Source organism: Carcharhinus amblyrhynchos, unplaced genomic scaffold, assembly GCF_965287045.1.
Source record: "Carcharhinus amblyrhynchos unplaced genomic scaffold, sCarAmb.v2.hapA scaffold_44, whole genome shotgun sequence".
NCBI classification, from domain to species: domain Eukaryota; kingdom Metazoa; phylum Chordata; class Chondrichthyes; order Carcharhiniformes; family Carcharhinidae; genus Carcharhinus; species Carcharhinus amblyrhynchos.
Window position 1 is genome coordinate 3,219,080 of NW_027649785.1, and position 25,838 is coordinate 3,244,917.

Here is a 25,838-nt window from a genome sequence, read left to right on the forward strand (position 1 = left end):
CCTATCATTTACCTTGTATGCTCTATCTTGGTTTGTCCTCTGAAACAACCTCACACTTGTCTGCATTAAATGCCATCTGCCATTTTTCAGCCCATTTTTCTAGTTGGTGCAAATCTCTCTGCAAGCTTTGAAAACCTTCTTCACTGTCCACTACACCTCCAATCTTTGTATCATCAGCAAATTTGCTGATTCAATTTACCACATTATCATCTATATCAATGATCTGGATGATAAACAACAATGGATGCAGCACCGATCCCTGCGGCACACCACTAGTCACAGGCTTCCACTCAGAGAAGCAATCCTCCACTATCACTCTCTGGCTTCTTCCATTGAGTCAATGTCTAATCCAATTTACTACCTCTCCATGTATACCTAGCGACTGAACCTTCCTAACTAACCTCCCATGCGGGACCTTGTCAAAGGCCTTACTGAAGCCCATGTAGACAACATCCACTGCCTCCCCTTCATCCACTTTCCTGGTAACCTCCTCAAAAATCTCTAATAGATTGGTTAAACATGACCTACCACGCAAAGCCGCGTTGACTCTCCCTAATAAGTCCCTGTCTATCCAAGTATTTGTAGATCCTATTTCTTAGTACTCCTTTCAATAATTTACCTACTACTGACGTCAAATTTACTGGCCTATAATTTCCCGGATTACTTTTTGAGCCTTTTTTAAAGCAACGGAACAACATGAGCTATCTGCCTATCATCCGGCACCTCACCCGTGGATACCGACATTTTAAATATATCTGCCAGGGCCCCTGCAATTTCAACACTAGTCTCCTTCAAGGTCCGAGGGAATACCCTGTCCGGTCCTGGGGATTTATCTACTCTGATTTGCCTCAGGACAGCAAGTACCTCCTCCCCTTTAATCTGTAAAGGTTCCGCAACCTCCCTACTTGTTTGCCTTAGTTCCATAGACTCCATGCCAGTTTCCTTAGTAAATACGGATGCAAAAAACCCATTTAACCCATTTCTTTTGGTTCCATACGTAGCCGACCACTCAGATCTTCAAGAGGACCAATTTTATCTCTTGCTATCCTTTTGCTCTTAATATACCTGTAGAAACTGATTTCTTAAGTAGTTTCTTGCACTTTTTATACTCCTCAAGCATCTTATTTGTTCCCTGTTGCCTATACATGTCATACAGCTCTCTCTTCTTCTTTATCAGAGTTCCAATCTCCCTCGGGAACCAAGGGCTGAAGAATAAGGAACCAAGGTTCCTTATTCTTATTCACTTTGCTTTTAATCCTGACAGGAACATACAAACCCTGCACTTTCAAAATTTCTCCTTTGAAGGCCTCCCACTTACATCCTTACCAGAGAACAGCCTGTCCCAATCCATGCTTTTTAGATCCTTTCTTATTTCTTCAAATTTGGCCTTTTTCCAGTTTAGAACCTCAACCCGAGGACCAGATCTATCTTTATCCATGATCAAGTTAAAACTAATGGCATTATGATCCCTGGAACCAAAGTATTCCCTTACACACACTTCTGTCACTTGTCCTAACTCATTTCCTAATAGGAGATCTAATATTGTATCCTCTCCAGTTGGTACCTCTATATTGATTTAGAAAATTTTCCAGAACACGTTTTACAAACTCCAATCTGTCTAGACCTTTAAAAGTATGGGAGTCCCAATCTGTATGTGGAAAATTAAAATCCCCTACTGTCACAACTTTGTGTCCTGCAGTTGTCTGCTATCTCTCTGCAGATTTGCTCCTCTAATTCTCGCTCATTATTGGGTAGTCTATAATACAACCCCATTAACGTGGCCATACTTTTCCTATTGCTCAGCTCCACCCATATGACCTCAGTAGACAAGCCCTCTAATCTGTCCTGCCTGAACACTGCTGTAACATTTTCCCTGACTAGCAATGTCACCGAACCCCCCACCCCTTCATCCCTCTGCCTCTATCACGTCCGAAACATCGGAACCCTGGAACTTTAAGCTGCCAGTCCTGCCTCTCCTGTAGCCACGTTTCACTAATGGCTCTAATGTGTCAATTCCATGTGTCAATCCACACCTTCCAGCTCGCCTGCCCTCCCCACAATAGTCCTGGCATTGAAATAGACACACCTCAGAAGATTACCACCACACACAACCTTTTCAGAAGGCGTTTGATAAGGTGCCGCACAAAAGGTTGCTTCAGGTTAGGGGGCATGGAGTTGGCAGTAAAGTGTTAGCGTGGATAGAGGATTGGCTGTCTGACAGGAGGCAGAGAGTTAGTATCAATGGGTGCTATTCTGATTGGCGGTTGGTAACTAGTGGAGTGCCGCAGGGATCGGTGCTGGGGCCTCAACTATTACCATTTATATAGATGACCTGGAGGAGGGGGCTGAGTGTAGGGTGGTGAAATTTGTTGATGACACGAAGATGAGTGGAAAAACAAATTGTGCGGAGGGTGTGGAAAGTCTGCAGAGGGATCTGGATAGGCTGAGCGAGTGGGCGAGGACCTGGCAGATGAAGTACAATGTTAGCAAGTGTGAGGTTATCCACTTTGGCAGGAATAAAAGTAGGAGGGATTACTATTTAAAGGGCGAAAAGCTGCAGCATGCAATGGTGCAGAGGGACCTGGGGGTCCTTGTGCATGAGTCGCAAAAACCCAGTCTGCAGGCGATCAAGAAGGCAAATGGGATGCTGGCCTTTATAGCGAGGGGGATAGAATATAAAAGCAGGGAGGTCTTGCTGCAACTGTACAGGGCACTGGTGAGGCCACAGCTGGAGTACTGTGTGCAGTTTTGGTCGCCGCACTTGCGCAAGGATATTTTGGCCTTGGAGGGAGTGCACAGGAGGTTCACTAGGCTGATACCGGAGATGAGGGGGTTGGACTATGAAGAGAGACTAAATAGACTGGGTCTGTACTCGTTGGAGTTTAGAAGGATGAGGGGGGATCGTATAGAGACGTATCAGTTAATGAAGGGGATGGATAAGGTAGAGGTAGAGAGATTCTTCCCGCTTAGAAAGGATAGCAGGACTCGAGGGCACAGCCTCAAGATAAGGGGCAGCAGTTTAAAACGGAGTTGAGGAGGAACTTCTTCACTCAAAGGGTGGTGAATCTCTGGAATTCTCTGCCCGTTGAAGTGGTGGAGGCTACCTCGCTAAATATATTTAAGTCACGGGTAGATAGGTTTTTGGTAGGCAAGGGAATTAAGGGTTATGGGGAGAAATCGGGAAAGTGGAACTGATCCACTTCAGATCAGCCATGATCTTATTGAGTGGCGGGGCAGGCTCGAAGGGCTAGATGGCCTACTCCTGCTCCTACGTTTTATGTTCTTATGTTCTTATTATGTTCACAACCCTTCTATTTGTGATTTTGCAAGAGCTATTAACATCATTTATTTTCACCCCCGCTCCACCATCTGCTCTGGCACTCTGGTTCCCACCCCCCTGCAAATCTAGTTTAAACCCTCCCCAATAACACTAGCAAACCTCCCTGCAAGTATATTGGTACTATTGTAGTTCAGGTGTAACCCATCTCTCTTGTACAGGTCCCACTTGCACCAGAAGAGGTCCCAATGATCTAGAAATCTGAAACCCTGTCCCCTGCACCAGTTCCTCAGCCACGTGTTCATCCACCCGAGCATCCTACTCTTACCCTCACTGGCACATGGTACAGGTAGCAATCCTGAGATTACTATCCTTGGGGTCCTGCTTTATAACTTCCTACCAAGCTCTCTATATTCACACTTCAGGACCTCCTCATTCTTCCTTCCTACGTCATTGGTACCAATTGTACCATGACATCTGGCTGATCACCCTCCCACTTCAGAACGCTGTGCATGCAATCAGACATCCCTGCCCTTGGCACTCGGGAGGCAACAAACGATCCAATGATCCCTGTCACGACCACAGAACCTCCTGTCTGTACCTCTATCGAGTCCCCTATCACTGCCGCTCTCCTCTTCTTCCACCCTCCCTTCTGTGCTGCAGAACCAGACTCAGTGCCAGAGATTCGGCTGCAGCAGCTTGTCCCAGGTAAGGCATCCTACACAACAGTATTCAAATCGGTATACCTGTTATGGAGGGGATGGCCACAGGGGAACACTGCTCTGCCTGCCCTTTCCCCTTCCCTCGCCTGACGGTAACCCAATTACCTGTGCTCTGTGCCTTAGGCGTAACTATCTCCCTGAAGCTACTATCTATAAACTCCTCATTCTCCCAAATGTTCCAGAGGTCATCCAGCTCCAGTTCCCTAACGTGGTTTGTTAGGAGCTGCAGCTGGAGCTGCACTTTTTGCAGGTGTGGTTGTCAGGGACACCAGAGGCCTCCCTGACTTCCCACATCCTGCAAGAGGAGCATTCCTACATCCTGCCTAGCATTCTTTCTACTCTGGAGAAACAAAAAAACTTACCAGAACTTATCCTCATCTCTGCCTGTTCACGCCAAACCGTCCCACTCTGCTCCTTCTCACTCCACTGCCCGCTGGATAGAGCGGCCTGCTTTTTAAACCTTCCATGCACTACTGGCTGATGTCAGGCTCACGTTACACTCGCTGACTCCCTTGCTCTGACTCTTTTTATTTACCTGCTCTCACCTGATTTTTTTTTTAGGTTGGGGGGGGGGGGGGGAAAGAGTGGGACACTCTACACTTGTAGTGTCTCGGGATTCCACCCTGTTCAAATTTATTGTGCAGAAGCCTTTCAAGGCCACCACGCGGCCTACTTCCGGTTTACTGATTTAACTGAAAAAAAAACTCAGATAAAAAATGAAGTTAAAAAAAAACTCTCTTACCCTCTCACCCTCAGCACTCCTGACACAAATTGCTCCCTCTCTGCTTTGGTCCAGTCGAACAATGAGCCATTAACAACATCTCCTGAGTTTTCCTTCCTTTTAACTTTTTTCCTGATTTTTGATGTAGTTGGAATCTTCTCCCCCATTTTGTCCTTGGTCCCTCTTTACATAGCTTCCCATCCCCCTAAGCAGGCTCAGATTACTCTGAAGAGGGAGAAAAGGAAATTATTGCAAGAAAAGCCAAATAACTCAAATCTGATTGTAAAGAAAGTGTTGGATAAACTCAGAAGGTTATAGAATCATAAAGGCTTACAGAATGGAAACAGGTCCTTTGGCCCAACTTGTTCATGCTGCCCAGTTTTTATAATCAAACTAGTCCCAATTGCCCACTTTTGGCCCATATCCCTCTATACCCGTTGTACCCATGTAACTGTCTAAATGCTTTTTAAAAGACAAAATTATACCCGCCTCCACTACTACCTTTGACAGCTTATTCCAGACACTCACCACCCTTCTGTATTTCTCCCCTCTCACCTTAAGTCTATGTCCTCTAGTTTTAGACTCCCCTGCCTTTGGGAAAAGATGTTGACTATCTAGCTGATCTATGCCCCTCATTATTTTATAGATCTCTATAAGATCACCCCTAAGCCTCCTACACTCCAGGGAAAATAGTCCCAGTCTATCCAGTCTCTCCTTATAAATGAAACTATCAAGTCTGCAACATCTATGGAGAGAGAAACAGAGTTAACATTGAGTCCAATACGATTCTCCAAAGAGTGTGTCTCAGGTCTGATACATATTTCAAGGCTGTTGCCCTCTGCTACTTTTAACAAATCTGGTTTTGATCCCTGATGGGAAAGCCTGTAGGGGCTTGAGGGTTGATTGAATTAGGACTGGCCAAATTATATTCCTCATCCATGTTCTTATTGCATAATCTGTACTGGACCTCCCCCTCATGGCAAAGCACTGAAATGCATCTCATCATCATATGACTGAAAGTGAGGGTGAAAAAATAATGGCCAAAAATCTTCCAGTCTCATAGAAGGTCATTTAGCTCATTGTGTATACATCAGCTCTCAAATGAGCATTTCAGCAAATGCCAATCTTCTCCCTGTAAATCTGAAGATTGTTTGAAAAGAAACAATCATTCAATTGTCTCTATTAAACTGACCTCCATCACACACCCTCAGGCTGTGGATTCCAGATTCTAACCATTCTGTGAAAGAAAGCTTTTGCTTCTTTCGCCAATATTTTAAAATCTTTGCCCTCCTGTTCTCCATCCTTTCCCCGTCTACTCTGTTCAGGCCCCTCATGATTTTGAATACTTCTGCCAAATCTCATCTTAGCCATTCAAGGAAAAAAGTCCCAACTTTTCAAACCTATCTTCATAACTGAAGTTTCTGATCCCTAGAACCATTCTTGCAAACCTCTTCTCTCTTTAGTGCCTTCATATCCTTCCTAAGATGTGGCACCTAGAACTGTCCTAGAATTCTCCAGCTGAGGTCTAACTGATGTCCTGTACAAGTTCAGCATAACCTCCTTTCTCTTGTACTCTATGCCCCTATTAATAAAGCCTCAGATATAACATTTGTCTTGCACCTTAAATGACTTAGGCAAATATACTCTGGTTCCTTTTCTCTTGCAGCCCTTAATGTTATATACTGTTTCTCTGCTTCCTACCAAAAGATATCATGTTAATTTTCTCTGCATTGAACTTCCATCGGCCACCTATCCGCCCATTCCACCCATTTGTCCGTCTTTTTGAAGTTCTATACTGTCCCACTCATGGTTTACAATATTTCCAACTTTTGTATCCTCTGCAAATTTTGAAATTGTTCCCTGTACACCAAAGTCCAGATCATTTATATCAGGAAATATGAGGGTCCCAATACCATCCTCAGAGAAACTCCCGTTACACTTTGTTTCTTGAAACTCAGCCAATTTTATATCCACGTTGCTCCTGTAACTTTCATTGCATGAGCTGTAACTTTTCTCTCCATTCTATTGTGTGGAACTGTATTTAATGCCTTTTGGAAGTCCCTATAGGCTACATCATTAGAATTGCCCTCATCAACCCTCTTTGAAGAACTCCAGCCACTTAACACAATTCTCCCATTCAAAATCCATGTTGGCTCCCCTTAATTAATGTGATTATTAATGCTATTCTGGTTATAGTTTGTAGAAGTTTCCTCACCACTGAAGTTAAATCAACAGGTCTGTTGTTTGAACATGGGCATTGTTCTCAATTCTCCAGTCCTCTAGTACCACCCGAGTCTAAGGAAGACTGAAAAGTTATGGCCAATGCCTTTGCAGTTTCCGTACTCGCCTCCCTTAGTAGCTTTGGATGAATCCCATCTGGTACTAGTGCCTTGTCAACATTTAAGTAGACAGCCTATCCAATACCTCCATCTGATCACTTTTAAACCACTCTAGTGACTGAATTGACTCCTCTTTCACTGTGGCCTTGGTGCAAAGTATTCATTTAGTACCACAACAATGTTCCCTGCCTGCAGTGCTAATCCCTTTTTTGGTTCCTATTCTTACTTTTACCATCCCTTTTTCTATTCATTTACCTATAAAGCACTTTGGAATTCCTTTATCTTAGTTGTCAGTCTTTTCATACTCATTCTGCTTTTATTTGCTTTTTCACCTCTGAAACTTCTATATTCAGCCTGGTCGTCAGCTGTATTTTCTACCTGACACTTGTCATAAGCACACTTTTTCTTCATTTTAATTTCTTCTTTATTTTAAATTCTATCTAAATTGTCATTCATGGACTTTTTTCCCCCTATTGAAGGAATGTAAGTAGGACTTTTGCAGCATTGGCAAAATACATTCTCACTAAATTCACAACTAAATAAACCCTGTTAGAACCAGACCTGGAATGGTAAATTTTTATAACAGTCCCAGATTTCTATTACCTGCACGTGAGGTACTTCCCTCACATCACTCCTAAACTGCCTACCTCTTAGATAGTCATTGCAGCGCAAAGTCGCTGAGCAGAGACTGATAGACACACAAGGATGGCCTCAACTGGGATCTTGGGTTCATGTCACACTATCTGGAACCCCCACAGCTTGCCTGGACTTGCAAAATCTCACTAACTTTCCTATCTGGAAACAATACACATCTTTTTAAGATGTGCTTGATGCTCTCTCCACTCACATTGTGTGAACCTTTAAGACTTGATTAGATGTAAAGACTCACATTCCAATCACTATTCATGTAAATTGAGTTTGGTCTTTGTGCCCTGTTTGTGATCAGAACTCCCACCCACCTGATGAAGGGACAGGCTGTTCCAAAAGCTTGTGGCATTTGCTACAAATACACCTGTTGGACTTAAGCTGGTGTTGTGAGACTTCTTTCTAACTTAGACCAAATAGTTAACTACCCTATCAAATCAAGCCAGAGGTTCTTTTATGTCCAGTTGAGAAAGTAGACAGACCACCTTTACATTGTTCCTTCTTGTACTTAGCAGATGTACTCTATGGTTTAATTTGCCATTTATGCTTAATTTAGAAAGGTGTCACAGTTTGTGGTAGATGGGTGAGAGGTTAATGGCTCAGGAATATTGCTGATTCAGCACTGACTGTAAAAGGTGGCAAAATTGGACTGGACTGTGACTGGAAAATAGGAACAGAAGTAGCCCATTTAGTCCCCTAAAAGTAGTTCTAGATTCTCTATTGATTTTATCTACCCAGTTGATTCTTCATTTCCTTGCCCAATAAAAAGCCATCAATTTCAGTTTTGAACAATAGGTTTCTGCTTTGAGATTATTCCTGAACATTTTAGCTCTATTTCTAAAATTATACTCCATTGTTCTGAACTCTCCTACTAGAGGAGATAGTTTCTAATGAATCCTTTAATCAACTTGAACTCCTCAATTAGACAATCCCTTAATTTTCTATATTCAAGAGACTAATCATCTATCCTTGCAGCTTGATGAGCCTAAGGATGGCACTTACATGAAGAATGGCAGGTTGATCAAAATACCAGGTGGCTGTCACCTACCATGGACTGGACCACAGGATGACTCAACATCTTTCATCTTCTGCACACAGAAGACAAAAGAGGCAACGCATTAAATAACATGCTAGAATCTAAACTTATTAATATTGCTAAATTTTCCTGCTATTTCTAAGAACATGACTTAGAAAGGTTGAAATGGAGGTGGGAGAAGAGAAGAATAGATGAAACTGGCTTCAAGATAGAGAGAAAAACAGTTGGAAGCTTGAAGAAGTGAAAGGGGTTTCCCATCGAATGTCAAACTTCATTGTGTCTTGATCATGACAACTACCACCTGGAAGCTGGATGTGAACACAATCGACGACCAGCCAAAAAAAACACTTTGCAGCAAACAGGCTTTTTAATTACAACAGTTTGCTGAATTTACAGAGTATTCATACTAAAAATAATTCTCACCAATTGTTAGGTGATGCACCTTTCATTGAAAAGTATTAAAAATACAAATAACACTGGTTTTACTTTACAAACAGGTTCAGATAAATTCATTAGCAAATCAATATTTGCTATTTTTAAAAAAGCAAGATATTCATTCCATGTCACAATGAACTACAACAATGTGAAAGAAAAACTTTCAATATGCAGACAAGCACTTTTACACACCATGAGTTTTAAAAATAATGAAGGTCATGTTTTCTACAACTTTTGTGAAGTAACAGTAAGGAGCAACTTCTGCTTTTCCTCATTGAACAATTCAGTCATGTTCTACAGCCCAGCTTATATCCACTCCTTTTCACAGAATTCTTTGCAACACATTAATTAGTTACAGCGATAAATACCTTGTATGTTACAATTACAAAGAAAAACTTGAATTCTTATAGCGTCTCATTACATTTCTTGAATGTCTCTCACACTTTCAATTATTTTGAACTGCAGCGATTGTTGTATAGGCAAACAAAAGCAGCCATTTTGGACAAACGAGATCTAACAATAAGATGTGAACAGTCATTTATAAACAGGTTCCGGTTGATGGAAATATGTTGGCTAGGGCAGCACAAGATTTCTCCAGTCACACAGGTTTCTGACATCTACCTCAACATGTAAATTGTACCTCATGTAATGCCAAATCCACAAATGTTGGCGGGTTAGACTAAATGACAGGCTCAAAGTCTTGAAATAGATGTTAGGTCTGAGTGTGTTGGCGATTGCAGCTGATGCAATTTATTTTTCCTTTACTTTCTTTGAATGACAATTCTGGAAGTCAGGATTAAACAACTTTTTGGAATTCTAATACCTGGTCAACATGGCTTTAGGTAGGAGAAGGAGCTGTTCTAAGGACCAGGTAAGTTGGCTGAATCCCATCTACAACCATCAAGAGAAATAAAGTTGAAAATATGTCCAAACCCAAATTTCCCCCCAGGCTAATCACTGACGCAGGTGACAGAGATCTTTCACAGTGAAAGTGTTTATTGCTTGCACTGCTGGCTAACAGAATCTGAAAGTCCAACATGTTGAAGACAGGCTTTAGAACTAAGAAACTAAAAATGTTTCTTTAAATAACCATTGGAGCTGGCTGGACTGCCACAGTTCATAGGAAATTACATTTTGCTCTACTACATGAACTTGGCATCCCTCTTTTCTCAAGCTGCCAGGTTTCAAACTTTGCATATTCCGTGAGTCTCAACGAGGTTCCAAATAGAGGCAAATGGAAGGAAGAAAATGAAAGGACTAGATAGGGTAGGAGGTAGAGAGATTCTTCCCGCTTAGAAAGGAAAACAGAACTAGAGGGCACAGCCTCAAAATAAGAGTGGGGGTGGGGGGCACAGTTTAGAACAAAGTTGAGGAGGAACTTCTTCACTCAAAGGGTGGTGAATCTCTGGAATTCTCTGTCTATTGAAGTGGTGGAGGCTACCTCGTTGAATATATTTAAGTCACGGGTGGATAGATTTCTGACAGAGAAGGGAATTAAGGGTTATGGGGAGAAAGTGGAACTGATTCACTTCAGATCAGTCATGATCTTATTGAATGGTGGGGCAGGTTTGAAGGGCTAGATGGCCGACTCCTGCTCCTATTTCTTATGTTCTTAAGAAAATCTGGGCTACCTGTCTGTCCAAAAGCAGCAGTAAAAGGTTGGAAAACTGGCAATGCTAAACACCTATAGGGCGCATAAGAAATTGAAAAACATGAAATTTATGGAAGCTTTCCAATGTTGTGAATGGTTATTCAAGTAGATGTGTAGAAATGGACTGACTCCAACTCTTTGCTGGAGAGACCGTTTGTCCACAAGGTCAGTAATTACCCTAATCCCAGAACACGTACATTAATAGTGTGCCACTACGAAGTGAAACACTATTATGGAAACAAGATTAACTTGAGTCAAGCACCTGCGAGAGGATCTCCTTCTGAACAGTACCGCAATATTAAACCATTATATATTTCACGAGAAGCAGCTCAAATTCAAACAAGTTGTAAAAACTAATACTCAATCATGAATTTGTCCATGTAATTGCTCCACATCCTATACAACTTCTAACAACAGGTTACATTCAAAACTAGGCATGCTGGAGGGGTGGGGACAGCTTTTGGAGATGCACACTTACGCGTATCTTTCCAAAGCAACACATTAAAAACATGAAGGAGATTTTAACTTGTAGTGATGGAACAGGAAGGATAATTTCAATCTCTATCTGGGCATTACAGGACCAATGATTGAGATTGTTATTGGATATACTAATTTGTCCGAATCTTGTTAATTTATTAACAAGTCTGAAATCAGCCAGCAATAATTAGAACTAAGAGAATTACCTGTCTTTTCCCTTTACAAATCCTGATGTACATTTCCAAAAGTTCATTGTTAATTCAGATTTTCAGCAAAATAGAAAGGGAGAAAGGTAGTCAACATTTTTACTACAACAAAGGTATCTTCCCTCGCTGCCCAATTATTTATTTCATGGATGTTTTCTGATAAGTATAGGAGCTGTGACCAGCTGTGTATTTTTACTTGGAGGAAGGAGGAAAAGATTGATTACAAAAAATGTCTGCAGCTCTCCAATTACCACTTGACATCCTTCCTACAATACAGTACACAAAACAGCTGTGGGTCCCTTTTCTACTTCACCAAATATCAAATGAGAATTACAAAGTGGATTCTATTACATTAATTATGGCTCAGATCACTTGGTAAAGGAATGACATTAAGAAAAATCAATATAATTATTTTGTTTTAAAAAGGTTAGAAAGTTTCAAACTTACTTCTTTTCCTAACAAAACCACGGTTTCACATCCTGACGTAGAAGAAATTGCTAAATACCCAAACCGTACACGCTATAATCTTTAGTGTAATGTACACAGGTCCAGAACTTAAAGTAGTGTTGTGGTTGGTTATGCAAATATATTTAACATAATTTCTGCTGTAGTGGTCCCAGATTAGCTGGAATCTTTGCTTTTTCTGCAGCAATCGGAACATTAGATAAAATGTACAACTGAAGTTAGAAATTATACAAAACAAGGACCGACCTCAATTCTTTTTAAGTCTTAGCAATTCCACAACTTTATCACATCTCCAACTTGAATGTATTTCCAGTGCTTCAAGGCGGCAGCTCACCACCCCAAGTCAAGTAGGGGTGAGAAATAAATGCTGGCCTAGCCAGCAACATCCACATCCCATAAATGAATTTAAAAACTCAACATTGTTAACTAGGCTTGCAAAGGACTCGAGACCAAATATGAAATACAACAGATAACACCAACCAAGAAAAGGTTTGAATACAGAAATTAAAATCAGAAATGGACAAGAACAGAAAGAAATGTCTGAGGAAGTTTCTTCATGGCAGTGCAAGGCCAAACTTAGGAGGAGGTAGAGCAGATCAGTGACACTTCAAATCCGTTTCATGACAACATGCACACCTCATGCAGCAATCTAAAATATACAAAGATGCAGTACAGAAATGTACACACACAGTAGTGAAGTACACCGCACAGTAAGATTCAGAGGAAAATTGAAAAATCACACTACATTTTTCCAAGGGAATATCCTAATTTATCAGGAGAAACCAGCACCCACAATAGATAGAAATGATCAGATCTCATGGGAGGTTACTGCAACAAATCAAAGCACCAGGAATTTTCTAGAGGGCCTTACTGGGCTGCAGAAATACATAACAGGGAGCCTCAGGGACAGATATAAAAGGTAAATCCAGTTTATCATTAATTTGCACATATTAAGCTTTCTCTTGGCAGCCTTGGTGTCCTAATATAGGATTTGCCCATCACAGAGTGTGAAGCAGCCCTTTACAAACCAGCAGATCCACAAAATTCAAACAGAAAATCAACAAATAAGAAACAAAAGTACAAAAGGGACTGAACAATATGAATAACAAGTGCTAGACAACAAGAAACAGGGACACAGGAGAAACATCACAGCCACAGCCCCAAGACACAAGTCAAACAGGTTTGTATATTTGCTATGTGCAAGCCTCTATAATAAACTGTGGTCCAAAAATTCAAGCCATGTAGGCCATGTACCAGTACACCACAGTGGAAGGAAGAGGAATATTTGTACCTAAAATACAGAGCACTGGAGCTGCCATCAGCAAGCTGGTTACTTTGAAAGGGGCCAGAAAAAGAATCAGCAATCTTCAAAAGGTCAGTCACAAGATAATTATGGATGCAATAAATTATAAGGACTCAACTTAGCTCATGTATCCAGAATGACCATAAAGTTCACCACTGCCGAAATCCACCTTTGCTACTTGATCTGGGAGTCTATTCTGTGATCAGATAGTTTCAGAAACCCAGTGATGTGGGAAAAGAAGCTGCACAACATCTTAGCCAGCACTGGCACCAAGAGTTTCAAATATTCGCACTCGGTATGAAAAGAAAATGATTCATCTCACAGTCGTGCAAGTACAGTGAACAATGCGTCCATAAACTGCCCTCAGAAGGGACGTTCAGAATGAAAAACGAGATTTCCACGATGATGAGTGATGTTATGTAATGGTGCACTGCCTAGTTCCTGACAAATTCACTCTCTAAATCTGGTCTTATCCTTTTGATTACAGCCCACAAGCATCTGTTTTAAAAATGACCAAAATTCTCAGGATTCTCTCCTCTTCAGCTCTTTTAACATTATAGTAAGGCGTCTAAACATTTTTTTTTAAATACAGACTGAAAATCTGGAGTTTAAAATACAATTCAAAGACAATTGCAAAGTGCTGCACATTTGAAAAATAACATCCATTCAGGAAAAAATAAACAAGCATACATTTTTTTCTGCAAAATGTATTCTAACACACAAAACTAGGTTAAAAACGGGTCTGAAATTCCAACTGTACTGTGAAGTATAAAATCCACCTCCAGTTATGCACTATTTAATGATTTATCCACTGCCAGTTATGCACAGCAAGCATTTCAGTGTTTGCTGCAGAGGGGACCAGTCTTCGTAAATTAATGTGAAGTGAACTCATTCTTTACAGACTGCAGTAACTTTTTGTTATCCTAATAAGGCAAAACATGTTTCTTCCTACTTAAAAAAAAAATCACCCACGGTTTATGTTTTTTCAAATCAAGTAGATTGCCTCAAGAACTGACCTATGTGGGAAGGGACGGAGCAGCGAGTTTGTTACTGTTGATATCTCCATAAATACAAACGTTCTGATACATATTCTCACTTAAATCAAAGCAATTTCAACCTGGTTCAATTCCACCCCCCCACCCCACACCCCTCCCCCACTGTGATGAGAGTACAACAGCTATACAACTTGAAGTTTTATTCACTCATAGAGCTAATCCTTTCCATTTTCACACTTGTTGCTGGAAGGATAGGAATTTTGAAGGAGAACAAGGAGAGAGGATGAGAACTTGGCCCTTGTTCAGCCGAGGAAACAGCTCCTCAGAACAGCTTAAAAAGGTTGTGTGTAAACATGGAATTGATCAAATCCAACATTAGTATAGGGTTCAGTATGTGCAACTAGTTTCAAAAAACTTGCCTCAGGCTGAGCCTAATCCCAGTTAGGGCTCAGTTATTTCAAAACCTGCCCAAACTTTCTGGCTCAGACAGTCTATTAAGGCGTGGAAAGATCACGAGCACAGCGACAGAGAGAAGACAATAAAATGCGTTACAGTCAGAATCCTCTGCTTAGGAACATTTCCTGTTCTACTGTGTTGAATCGAGTAGCAAGTAACCTCCATTTGCATTTGCTTCATTGGCAGAATGAATGTCCACGGAAGATATAAATATTTTGGGTTCTCTGACTGCACACGTTGCTGTTGTAGAACCATCGGAATCTAAGTCTAGCTCACCCTCCAATTGCTCTGATTCCCCTCTGTTTAAAGATGAGTTCTGCTTCAAAGTTGCATCTGGCAGAAAGCTATGCAAACTTCTGTCCTTCACAACTAACTCAGTTGTCTCTGTATACACATACTGGGCAATAGGGCTCTCACTGAGAGAGGTGGAAGCCTTTTGGAAACAATGCAATGACTTGCTCTCACTTTCAAGCAAGTTCTGCGAGATATTTTCTGAATCTTCTCGTTTTGATTTCCATGTCCATGGTTTTATTCCAGCCTCTTGCACCTTCTTAGCCAGTTTTTGGAGAATGTCCTGCCCTTTTGCTGATCTGATAAGCTGCAGTTTCCCTTTTGCTACTGATCTTGAATCTGCTTGATCCTTTTCCAGAGAGTCTGTAACATAGTCCTTACTCGTTGACTTTGACCAATGCAAAACGCCCTGCTTTGGTTTTTTATGGTCTCCATTTGATGCCTGTGGGTCTTCTGTAGATTTGAAATTCTGGTCCATTGTATTCACACCTTGTTCTTCATCCTGCAGGTGTCTAAGGTTCCTTAATGCTGATGTTGACAGTCTACCAGAAACTGTTCCTAATGTTTTTGGAAGCTTTTGTATGACCATTTCCTCGCTTGGCCGAATTGACGATGGTGTTTGTGAATAGCCCTCTACATGAAAAAAACAGAGCAATATTACTATCCTAAAAAAAACACAATTACCAATTTTCCAGCACATCACAAGGGCAACTGGAGATGGGGCAATAAATGCTGTCCTTGCCAGCAACACATCATGAACAAATAAAAAAATTAGAAGTGGATATGAAAACCATTAAAATTGCATTTTACGAATGTGCCGAAAAAGAAAACTTTCACTGTGCTCAGGCCCAGTGGCCAGTTCCAAATGTGCCACAGTATTTCATTTAGAATAGTCATGGCTGATTCCATAAAGTGCTCAGCTTTCCACAACATCTGCAATGAATTAACACCCAGGAACACAAATGATGCAAACCAAGCCTTGATCTCAGTATAGTTGGTTAGAACTGACCGGTCACTAAGTAACCTCCATCTGAGCCAGAAAGATTACAAACTAAAAAACCTGCACTGGCAATGAACAAAATTCAGCTGATCAGTTTCTAATATTAAAAAACAAGCATTTCAAAACAGCACTGATTTCCCTGGACAGTAACCAACTCTACTCCTTTTCCTTCACCTATCTGCGGTTAAAATAGTCACAATGTACTTTTCTGTAAGAACACAAAGATTCAGTTTTATTGCATGCTCAGAGAGCGTCTTGTGTGTCGGGTGTCAGCTCAGGCTCATTCATTAGATGTCTCGCACGGAATCAGAAGGTTCCACTTCAGAGACTTGAGCATAAAAATCCAGATGATATAATTCAGTGCAATATTGTCAGAGCTGCCTTTGAATAGGTCATTATCTCCCCCTCATAATAGATCCAAACAGATTAGAGAAGTTTAGGCCAATAGTTTCCTCAATAAACATCACTGAAAACAGCAGCCCACTCTTCCCCAGTATCTTCACTGTGTTTTAAGAATAGTCAGCAATGCACAAACACCTGTTAACTTGGAAAGAATCACAAAACCACCACATCACACTCCTTACCTGAAAAGGCTGAATACTTCTCCAATTGCTGAGCACTGCCCAGCATCAGTCCCTTTGTACTCTGTGCTTCTCTCTGGGATACACAGTCTCGTTCTCCAAATGCCTCAGCTTGGGGAGAAACCGCAATTTTCTCAAGGAGAAGGTGAAAAGGAGTTCCTGCAGCAAATACATTTCAAAGATGATTAAAATGAAGAAGTTTCTTTTTCTTTACTCTTTCATGCGATATGGGTATCTCTGGCAAGGCCAGCATTTGTTGCCCATCCCTAGCTTGCCTTGAACTGAGCAGTTTGCTAGGCCATTTCAGACGGACAATTAAGAAGTCAATCACGTTCCTGCACATCAGAAAATGTTATATTTTAAGCACTGATATTTAAAAAAAAAGTAACGTATCAAAAGCTAATGAGATTTTGGTACTGAATGTTCTTCCCATTTTACTTTGCAGTACACCAGTATTTTTGCTCATACATCAACTTGGTTCTTGGATGCCAAGATCAATATCTTTGCTTGCATGGGTATTTCCAAGTGCTGTTGGGGAGGTTTAAACAAGAACAGCAGGGGATGGGTCTCTGGGGAGACACAACAGAGGGAAACAAAGATAGAGTTGAAAGACAGAAAAGTAGAAAGCAATAGTAGAAGGCAGAGGAAACAAACGCTAGCAGCAAATAGGGCCACAATACAAAAATATGTAACACTGTCTTTTTTTTAAAACAATCTAAAGGCACTGCATCTGAATGCAGAAGCGTTCATAAGGTGGTAGAAAAATCAATAGTGCAAATTGGTATACACTGGTATATGATTATGGAGACATGGTTGCAGGGAAGGTTGGGAACTGATTTTCGAAGGATATTTGATATTTAGAAAGGACAGGCAAAAAGGAAAAAGGAGGTGGGGTGACATTGTTAGTTAAGGATGAAGTGACAGAGGATATTGGCTCAGAAAATCTAGATGGAGAATCAGTTTGGATGGAGCTAAGAAGCACCAAGAGTTGGAAAACATTCGTGGAAGGTGTCTATAGCCTCCAAACAGTAGTGCTAAAAAAAAGGATGGCATTAAACAGGAAGTTAGAGGTGCATGTAACAAAAGTTCTACAGTAATCATGGGTGACTTTAATCTATAGATAGACTGGACAAATCAAATTAGGAACAATGTGGTGGATGAATTCATGAGTGTTATTGAGATTTCTTTTAGACCAGTATGTTGAGGAAGAAACTGGAGAACATGCTATCCTAGATTTGATATTATGCAATGAGAAAGCATTAATTAATAATCTTTAGGAAACATGACCAATTCTTCATTAGGATGGAAAGTGAAGAAGTTAAATCTGAAACTAGGGTCCTAAATCTAAAAAGGAAACAACAAAGGTATAAGGTGCGAGCTAGCGAAGACAGACTGAGGACTTCATTCAAAGTCATGATGGTAGCTAGGCGATGACTAATATTTAAGAACAAATATGTGCATTTCAACAGTTTTCCATTCCTTTGGTGCAAGAGCAAAACAAGAAAAGCAGCCCAACCATGGCTTACGGAAGAAATTAGGATAGTATTAGATCCAAAGTACAGTCACATAATGTTGCTAGGAAAAAATAGCAAGCCTGATGATTGGGAGCAATTCAGAATTCAGCAGAGAAGCAAAAGATTGATTAAAAGGGGGAATTTAGAAATTTAAATCTGCAAGTAAAGTAAAAATGGGATGTAAAAGCATCTATGAATATATGAAAACAAAAAGATGAGCAAAGATGGGTTCCTTACAGTCCAAGACAGAAGCATTTATAATAGAGAGCGAGGAAATGGCTAAGCAATTGAACAATCACTTTAATTCTGTCTTCACAGAAAAACACAAATAATTTTGCAGAAATCCTAAGGAACTAAGGGTTGCGTGAGAAGGAGGAATTGAAGGAAATTAAGATTCCTCGAAAAGTAGTGCTGATAATCCACATCCAGGGTACTGAAAGAAGTGGTCATGAAAATAATGGATGCAATGATCATCATCTTCCGAAATTCTGTTGAATCCCAACAGAGGGTGGCGAATGCAACCCTCTATTTAAAAAAAAGAGGGAGGGAGAAAACAGAATTACAGACTGGTTAGCCTAGGGAAAATACGAGGGTCTCTTACAGAGGATGCAATAACAAGATGCTTAGAAAAATCAACAGGATTAGACAAAGTCAGCATGGATTTATGAAAGGGAAATCACGTGTGACAAACCTATTGGAATTTTTGACGATGTAATTAGAAGAATAGATCGGGGTGAACAAGTGGGTGTAATGCACTTGGATTTTTAGAAAGCTTTTGATAAAGCCCCACATAAAAAATTAGTGTGCAAAATTAAAGTGCATGGAATTGGGGATAATATAATGACATGGATTGAAAATTGTTTAGCAACTAGGAAACAGAGTAGGAATAAATGGAATTTTTCAGGCGGCAGGCAGTGATGTGTGTGACCCACAGGGATCAGTGCTTGGGCCCTAGCTATTCACAATATACATTAAGGGTTTAAACGAGGGAATCAAATGTAATATTTCCAAGTTTGCTCATGATAAGAAACTTGATGGGAGCAGCGAGGAGAACCTTAAGAGGCTTGAAAGCGATTTAGACAAGTTGAATAAGCTGGTAAATACACAGCAGATGTAGTATAATGTGGATAAATGCCATGTTATTCACTTCCAGACGGAGAAACAGTTTGGCAGAGTATTATTTAAATGGCGATAGATTGGCAAATGTAGACGTATGAAGGAACCTGGATATCCTACATTAAGCAAATGTGCAGGTGCAGCAAACAGGTAGGAAGGCAAATGGTATGTCGGCCTTTGTTGCAAGAGGACCCAAGTACAGGAGCAAGGACGTCTTACTGCAGCTATACAAAACCTTGGTGAGATTACAGCTGGAGTACTGTGTGCAATTTTGATCATCTTATCTAAGGAAGGACAGACTTGCCATAGAGGGACCACAGTGAAGGTTCACGAGACTGATTCCTGGGATGGCAGAATTTTCAGCTGAAGAGAGGTTGGGTTGACTGACTCTACATTCAATGAAATTTGGAAGAATGAGGGGGAATCAAATCGAAAAGTTTAGAATTCTGAATGGGCTGGACAGATTGATGCAAGAATATCATTTCCTCTGCCTGTGGGGAGGAGTGGGTTTAGAACAAAGGGTCATAATCTCAGCATACAGGGTAGGAGATGAGAAGCCTCCTCACTCAGAGGTTGGTGAAGCTTTTTTTGTTCATTCATGGGATATGGGCATCAGTGGCTGGCCAGCATTTTTTGCCCATCCCTAGTTGCTATTGTTCAGAAAACAGTTGAGAGTCAACCATATTGTTGTGGCTCAGAAGTCACGTATAGGCCAGACCAGACAAGGACAGTAAATGTCTCTCTCTAAAGGTCATTAGTGAACCAGATGGACTTTTCTGACAACTGACAATGGTTTTATGGTGTTCAGCAGATTCTTAATTCCAGATAGTTTTTACTGAATTCAAATTCCACCATCTGCCATGACGGGATTCGAACCCAGGTCCGCAGTTGAGTTTTTGGATTAATGACCTAGCTATAATATCCCTAGGCTATCGCCTCCTCTTGGACCTGCGGAATTCTCTACCACAGAAGGCAGTGGAGGCTGAAATAGAAGATTTCAAGATGTGAAAGGCATCAAGGGTATGGGGGACGTTGAGATAGAGGTTCAGCCATGATCATACCCAATGGCTACCTCCTACTCCTATTTTCTACATTTTTAACCATCATGGCACTGAAATTTCACCACACATCAAGTAAACCATTTTCCAGCCAGCATCTTCACTTTTCTACATGTCTAGTGAAATACTGCCTTATGTAGTGCAAACAGGTTGAGGAGGACAAAAACAGCTTGTGTCATATTACATAATATTAATAGCACAGAAACTGGCGATTCAACCCAATGGATTCATGCTGTGCCCCCGCCCCCTCATCTAACCTGCTTTCCTTCTATTTGTTCCTTCTTCATAATCTGTTTATCTAACTAGCCACCTCAAACCACTCCTTGAGGTGGCAAGTTACTTGTTCTAACCACTCTGCAGATAAAGATGATTCTCCTGAATTCTTTATTGGATTTATTTGAGGCTACCATATTTTTATGTCCCCTTCTGGTTGCCTCTACAGTAGAAATATATTCTTTACATCTATCCTATTAACCATTTTCAAATTCTTAAAGATCTCTGAAGTCACTAATCAATTTCTCTAGAATAAAAAAGAACCCCAATCTGTTCAATCCTTCCGATAGCTCTTTGCTATCACTTGACTAAATCTTTTTTGCATCTCCAGTTTATCCAATTCCATATTTGTTCACAGTTCTGCAAGTGCACCCTCCCCATTTACTAGTGCCTTTCTTCAACATCCCCCATTATTTATACAGTGTCTTTTGAATTGTAAAGCATTGTAAGGCCCTTCAAATGGTGGTTATCAGACAGAAAACTGACCAAGTCAACAGATAGTGATATTAAAATGGGCAACTAAAATTTGGCTAGAGAGGAGAAAATCTTCCAGCTTTATATGAACAGTTGGAGGCAGGGCAGTTGTTGGTGGATTGGAGGAAATAAGTAGGAGATGCAGTTCTTAGAGAATATAGAGATGGAGGAGATTGCAAAGAGATGGGAGGGATGAGGAAATGGAATGATTTGAACATGGGGGTGAAAGATTTTAAAAATCAGTTTGATAAGTCAGATGAGTTCAGATGTGATATGCTAGCAGGGCTTGGGAACATCCAATGCTCTCCCTGAGAAAGCAGCAATGGAAAAGCACCTAATAAACTAACCACGGACATTACAGAATCACGGGATTGTTATAGCACAGAGGACAACATTTGACCTACCCTGTCTGCACTCGAACTACCCAGATTATTTGAAAAATAGTGTCACTTCCGGCTCAGTTGGTAGCACTCCTATCCCCCCAAGTCAGAAAGTTGTGGATACAAATCCTGCTCCAGAGACCCAAGCATAAAATCCAGGCTAATATTTAGTGCAGTACTGTAGCAATATTACATTGTCAGAGAGATGAGACATTAAATTGAAGCGCCATCTACTTTCCTGGATGAATACTAAATGAACCCAGAACATTACTATTTCACAATGGAGTTGTCCTGGTTCCTTGACAATATTTATTCCTCAATCACAAAGGAAGCTTGTTCCATACAAAATAGCTCCTACATTACAACACTTATTGACTGTAAAGCTCTTTGGGCTATCTTGTACTCATTAAAGTGCCATTTTAACACTCCTCCTTTTTTGTTATGATGTTAAAATGACCCCAAAGCTGAAAATGGACACTAAGCAATGGTGGGGTAAAAAGTGGAAGCTGCCCTTCTACCATTCACAGCACTCATCTTTTGCTTTAGAACATTTTGCTGGTATATAATGGCCCTTAGTCTGGCATTGCCTTGGATTTGAAATTCTGAACCTCTTGATCAAATCACTCCCTAGCCTCTCCCCCACCCCCCAGTCACACTCTAATACCCTCCAGGCTAATGACACTTGAATCCAGTTCTGGCTTCTTCTGCCTCTCCAGTTGCCATTATCCCACCATTGGATGCCAAGCCTTCAGCTGTCTAGGAGCTAACTGTTCTTAAAATTTCTTCAACCAAATTTTAGTCACAAAGCCAACATTATCTGCTTTAGCTCAGCCAACTTAAAGAACTGAAATTTTCTCCGATAAGAATCCTGAGAAGTACAGATATATTTTACTGTGTTAGAATGTGCTACAAGTGAATTAGTATTATGGTAATATGGGGAGGTATTTGCTTTCATGTTGCTGCAGCTGTTAGAGAGGAGAATAATAATGATGTCCAGCTGCCACTGTCGGTGAATCTGGTGTTTGTAAAAAAATTTGTGCATCATTTAAAAAGCTGCTCTCCAATCACAATACAGCACAGGAACTGGCCCTTCAGTCAAGCCTGTGCTGACACATGACACCTTTCTAAACTAAAGACTTCTACTTCTACACAGTCCATATCTTTCTATTCCCTGCCTATTCATGTATGTCAAGATGCTTCTTAAACATTGCTATTCTACCTGCTTCTAACCACCACCTCTGGCAGTGCATTCCAGGCTCACATTACCCTCTGTGTAAAAAAAAACTTGCTTTTCACAGCTCTAAACTTTCCCTCTTTTACCTTAAACCTATGTTCCCTAGTAATTGAAATTTCTACCCTGGGAAAAGACTCCGACTATCCATTCTACTCATAACTTTGTAAACTCTTATCAGGTCACCTCTCAGCTTTCGACAAGTTGGAACAAACCAAGTTTGTCCAATCTCTCCTCATAGCTAACCCTTCAAACCAAGCAATCTCCTGGTATACCTTTTCTGTACCTTCTCCAAAGCCTCCACATCCTACTGGTAGTGTGACAACCAGAACTGAATGCAATATTCCAAATGTGGCCTAATTAAATTTCTATACATCTGCAACATGACTTGCCAATTTTTATATTCTTATGTCCTGAGCAATGAAGGCAGGCATGCCATACACCTTCCTGACTGCCTTATCCACTTGTATTGCCACTTTCAGGGAATGGTGGACAAGTACACCTAGATCCCTCTGTATGTTAAAGCTTCTAAGGGTTTACTGTATACTTCCCTCCTGAATGAGACCTTCCAAAATGCATCATCGCACATTAAACTCCACCCACTTGCCTATTAATTGGCTTACTCTGGTGATAAGTGTAGCGTGAATAATAACGGTCATTCTGTTACAAGCCACTGAAAGAAGCACAAAATAGATCTTACCAGCTATTGGCACCAGTGTGGATTCTTCATTGCCCTCCTTCACAACAGATGGTAGCTGAAAACACACAGCAAAGTAAAAGCATTTTAAATGTACACAATTATTTTACACGTGAGCTTCCCTCCCAAAGTACTTTGTTAGCCCCATTAGTCTGAGATAAATTCAAAAAGCACAGTAAACATTTCATACTTACAGAATGCCCTGGAGAAATCGAGGTTTCATTACGATCATAACCTCCACTACTCCTCTCACAAACAGCAGCATCATTTTTCTGATTTTTAAGTTTCTTCTCTCCTGTGCAATACATAACATTCATATTTAATTTGTATACAAGGTTTTGTGTTTCTCCAAACTCCTGTTCTTTGTATTTTGAAATTAAAAAAAACATAGATTTAAGCATAATTCACTGAACCAGGTTTGCGGAGTCTGTATCAGCTACAGGAAATGTTAAGATTTCCTGCCATCTCACGCATCAAATCCTGCAGGCTGTGTGGTTCCAGTAAACAGCACAATGAAATTTGAAATTACAAAGCACTTAAATGTAGTTGATTACATAGAATTCACAAAAACAGTCTATACGCCTAAATGGTCTTTATACATTCCTCACCTAACCTATCAATGTACTGTTCTATATATACTTATTTCTTTTATTCGGTAGCCTTTCATTCTGTGAGATGGTTTGCACAGTGATGCTCAACTTTGTTAAAATCACCTGGTGTGGTTCAGGAGCCTCTCTCTAACTTTTGCTACAGAGGAAGGGAGTACTGAACATGCTGGCCTGTTTTCTCTGGATTCTCTTCTCAGATAGCGAGATTCCATATCTTCTCACCATCACCAATGGCCTTTTAAAAAAGTCAGTCTCCAAAGAGACTCTTGCCGTCGTTATCCAGTCTCCCCTTATATATATCTATGGTATGTGGTTGCCAGCTCCACATTTTTATCACTGGCTAAAGAAGTTTCCTCTGAATTAATTATTTAAGTTAAGAGACTGATGACATCTTTCCTTTGGCACTTTGTGATCCTCTGTTGGCTGACAACGCTAAGATAGATGGCACAGCAAATTGTGCAGATGAGAGCAGGAAGATGCAAAGGTACATCTTATTCTTTTTATGATATATGTCACCGACAAGGCCAGCATTTGTGCCCTTCTCCAATTGCCCTTGAACTGAGTGGCTTGCTCAGCTAAGAACAAAGAAAATTACAGCACAGGAACAAGCCCTTCAGCCCTCCAAGCCTACCCTGACCATGCTGCCCAACTTAACTAAAACCCTCTATCCTTCTGGGGACTATGTCCCACTATTCCCATCCTATTCATGTATTAGTCAAGATGCCCCTTAAAAGTCACTACTGTATCTGCTTCCACTACCTCCCCGAGCAACGAGTTCCAGGCACCCACTACTCTCAGTGTAAAAATAAGAACATAAGAAATAGGAGCAGGAGTAGGCCATCTAGCCCTTCGAGCCTGCCCCGCCATTCAATAAGATCATGGCTGATCTGAAGTGGATCAGTTCCACTTTCCTACTTTCTCCCCATAACCCTTAATTCCCTTGTCTATCAGAAATCTATCTCCCCGTGACTTAAATATATTCAACAACGTAGCCTCCACCACTTCAATGGGCACAGAATTCCAGAGGTTCACCACCCTTTGAGTGAAGAAGTTCCTCCTCAACTCTGTTCTAAATTGCACCCCCCCCCTTATTTTGAGGCTGTGCCCTCTAGTTCTGTTTTCCTTTCTAAGCAGAATCTCTCTACCCGATCTAGCCCCTTCATTATCTTGTAAGTCTCTATAAGATCCCCCCATCAGCCTTCTAAACTCTAACGAGTACAGGCCCAGTCTATTCAATCTCTCTTCATAAGCTAACCCCCTCATCTCTGGTATCAGCCTGGTGAACCTTCTCCGTACTTCCTCCAAGGCCAATATATCCTTTCGCAAATAAGGGGACCAAAACTGTACACACTACTCCAGTTGCAGCCTCACCAGTGCCCTGTACAGTTGCAGCAAGACCTCCCTGCTTTTATATTCCATCCCCCTCGCTATAAAGGCCAACATCCCATTCGCCTTCTTGATCACCTGCTGCATCTGCAGACTGAGTTTTTGCGATTTGTGCAAAAGGACCCCCAGGTCCCTCTGCACCTAGCATGCTGCAGCTTTTCGCCCTTTAAATAATAATCCCTCCTACTATTATTTCTACCAAAGTGGATAACCTCACATTTGCTAACGTTATACTCTATCTGCCAAGTCCTTGCCCACTCGCTCAGCCTATCCAGATCCCTCTGCAGACTTTCCGCGCCCTCCACACAATTCGCTTTTCCACTCATCTTCGTGTCATCAGCAAATTTTGTTACCCTACAGTCATCCCTCTCCTCCAGATCATCTATGTAAATGGTAAACAGTTGAGGCCCCTGCACCAATCCCTGCGGCACTCCACTAGTCACCAACTGCCAACCAGAAAAGCATCCATTGATTTCAACTCTCTGCTTCCTGTTAGATAGC

The 25,838-nt window shown here is 41.0% G+C and overlaps 1 protein-coding gene across 2 annotated transcripts in view; it reads right to left on the bottom strand.

Moving 5' to 3' along the window:
* Positions 1–9,088: 9,088 nt before the first annotated feature.
* LOC145337177 (uncharacterized) overlaps positions 9,089–25,838 on the bottom strand; it is a 130,088-nt gene continuing 113,338 nt past the window's right edge. For both annotated transcript variants that reach the window (XM_080181975.1, XM_080181974.1), the window contains exons 26-29: positions 23,538–23,638; positions 23,347–23,401; positions 16,604–16,759; positions 9,089–15,652 (exon numbers count right to left, since the gene is read on the bottom strand). In XM_080181975.1, coding sequence (XP_080038101.1) covers positions 14,859–15,652; positions 16,604–16,759; positions 23,347–23,401; positions 23,538–23,638 — 1,106 coding nt within the window. In that variant the 3' untranslated portion in view covers positions 9,089–14,858. The remainder of the gene's footprint in view (positions 15,653–16,603; positions 16,760–23,346; positions 23,402–23,537; positions 23,639–25,838) is intronic.